This window comes from Schistocerca americana, chromosome 5 (assembly GCF_021461395.2).
Source record: "Schistocerca americana isolate TAMUIC-IGC-003095 chromosome 5, iqSchAmer2.1, whole genome shotgun sequence".
Lineage (NCBI taxonomy): Eukaryota > Metazoa > Arthropoda > Insecta > Orthoptera > Acrididae > Schistocerca > Schistocerca americana.
This window is the reverse complement of record NC_060123.1, coordinates 756,611,349-756,614,178: the sequence shown is the minus strand read 5'-3', so window position 1 is coordinate 756,614,178 and position 2,830 is coordinate 756,611,349. Positions and strand designations below refer to the sequence as shown.

At 39.9% G+C, this 2,830-nt stretch overlaps 1 protein-coding gene across 1 annotated transcript; it reads left to right on the top strand.

The window, feature by feature from the left end:
* The first annotated feature begins 1,234 nt into the window (after positions 1-1,234).
* On the top strand, positions 1,235-2,002 carry LOC124616661. Its single transcript, XM_047144990.1, has one exon. It carries the CDS (start codon positions 1,235-1,237, stop codon positions 2,000-2,002), a length of 768 nt encoding a protein of 255 aa, XP_047000946.1.
* Positions 2,003-2,830: the final 828 nt, after the last annotated feature.

The window sequence follows — 2,830 nt, the reverse complement described above, 5'->3', positions numbered from 1 at the left end:
TAACCTCCCTACGAAGCAGTGAAAACGGTTTAAGAGGAGAGTTCCCGCAGGACATAGTCCTATGTGACAGTAGGTAGTGTGCAGAAGCAGAATAAGCTACCTCTCTGACCTCTTAATCTCCAGAGATGCTGAGCTGACACACTCCTCAGTCCAATAAACGTGACGTTCCCAGCGTGATTTGCACTGTAAGTGAATGCCTAAGAACCTGATGCTATCAAATCTCTATCTGAATAACCAGCAGTGTCACTGAGTGTTCTGTTTGGCTTTTCGTGACCAGATGTACATTGCTTACGTTGGCAGGAAGGGAATTGACCAACCTGCTACAGAATGTTGGTGGAAATGTAGTTGGTGATTGTTTGACGGATATTCTGTTACAATGATGGCGTCATCTGCAAATATGGTAAATTTCTGCTGTACACACACCATTCACAACTGCAGGCAGATCTCAGTACACATCACAGTCGCTGAAGGATCCAGGAGGACAGAATGTTTTTGTACCCAAACACTACAGTCTGTATTACTAAATGACTAATCCGGTTCATGACACAGTACCAGATGCACGTAGCCTATATAACTGCTTTCTTTGATTTTTCACTATTTCATACAAATATGGAGTGAATTTAAATTCCTGTCATAATTTAGTACTTAGGAGGTATAACCTTATGAGAAAAGTTTAACATCGTGGTACGAGATGTATATAGAAAATTTATATTAAATGTTTCATAATGAGAGCTTGAAATTATGTTTAAAGATTTTTGGAAATCACAAACCTTTCCTACAGTTGGGCATTTGCAAAGCAGTCAATCTGAAACTGTTCTATACGGTAGTCTGTCTCTAAAGGTACTGAAGACGATTGATGTGGAAGATACTTCTTGTGCACCGTAATTTGAGAATATTTTTATGATCTGGTTGTTCGTCACTCGTGCCTGAAATTCTAACCCAGATGTACTTTTGTAGCCATAAATATTATTATTCCTTAAGTTATAGGTCACTCTTACAATTGTACTTCATAGGTAAGCAACTGATACATGTATTTACAGAAATATGTGCCATTTTCCCGAAGATGAGATGGAAACTGTGAGGGGCTGGATATTATCAGTCTTCTCACTGTGTATAAATATTACTCACAATCCAGTAACTGTGTTTATACCATTTTGATGTATTTTAGAATGTAAGATTCAACTAACACTAATTGGCACGCCAGGTAACTACGTACTGTGCCTAATGTTGAAGTATGAGAAGACTTGCACATTGTCTTTTAGTGTCTCTTCGGCTGAAGTTGGAACAGCTGATTAATCGGCTGAAGTTGGAACAGCTGATTAATCGGCTGAAGTTGGAACAGCTGATTAATCGGCTGAAGTTGGAACAGCTGATTAATCGGCTGAAGTTGGAACAGCTGATTAATCGGCTGAAGTTGGAACAGCTGATTAATCGGCTGAAGTTGGAACAGCTGATTAATCGGCTGAAGTTGGAACAGCTGATTAATCGGCTGAAGTTGGAACAGCTGATTAATCGGCTGAAGTTGGAACAGCTGATTAATCGGCTGAAGTTGGAACAGCTGATTAATCGGCTGAAGTTGGAACAGCTGATTAATCGGCTGAAGTTGGAACAGCTGATTAATCGGCTGAAGTTGGAACAGCTGATTAATCGGCTGAAGTTGGAACAGCTGATTAATCGGCTGAAGTTGGAACAGCTGATTAATCGGCTGAAGTTGGAACAGCTGATTAATCGGCTGAAGTTGGAACAGCTGATTAATCGGCTGAAGTTGGAACAGCTGATTAATCGGCTGAAGTTGGAACAGCTGATTAATCGGCTGAAGTTGGAACAGCTGATTAATCGGCTGAAGTTGGAACAGCTGATTAATCGGCTGAAGTTGGAACAGCTGATTAATCGGCTGAAGTTGGAACAGCTGATTAATCGGCTGAAGTTGGAACAGCTGATTAATCGGCTGAAGTTGGAACAGCTGATTAATCGTTCATTCTGTGTTAGTAGATTTGATTAGTTGTGGTTCTCACACGATACAGTATGGTCCTGCAGTGAAAGGACGAAATCTTCGTCCTTGAGTTATACTAGGTATGGAACTATTATATACTGTACTGATCTTCCCTTTGTCTTTGATACAGAATGTTGCACATGTGTGGCTTCCTGTGTGGGCTGATACTTTAATCTGTACATCACATCTCGTGCAACATGGTACACATTTGTAAGTGGACGATGTTTTCTTTTACATCTTTTAGAAAATGTTTATATGAGAGCTCAGAGCCTCGAAATAAGATTGTGAAACTTAGATATAAAAATTGTTGATGAAGGTGTAAGCACAGTTGGGAATTTAATGAGCTTGTAAATGATTGTCATTACGTCTTTAAATTTTATTTGTAGAAAACTTACTTTAAGATAATTTAGAAACTCACAGAATAATTTCTGGAAAGTTATATTTAGTTCCTGTTATGTAACCTGTGTATACAGGCAGTTACTGTACTTTTTGTTATCCGCACACATTACTACAGCTGCCACAATGGCAGTACTTTCTCCTCCAAAATGTCTCTAGACACACTACTTGTAATATCCCTCAACATTATTTCTGTGTGATGCTTTTTCCACGTAATGACAATCTGAGTTTGTAACACTGTGTAAGAGGGGCGTTCAGTAAGCAATGCGACACATTTTTCTCAGCCAATGTCAGTTCCAGAAATTCACAATTTGTTGTGGGCATGATGAAACTGTAGGGACCGAAGTAGGAATATTCCGCGGGTTTCCGATAAGTGGCAGCACTGTACGTAGCCTCTGAGGAGAGACCTGCCGAGTTTTCGGTGCAAAACCAGACCGTCGC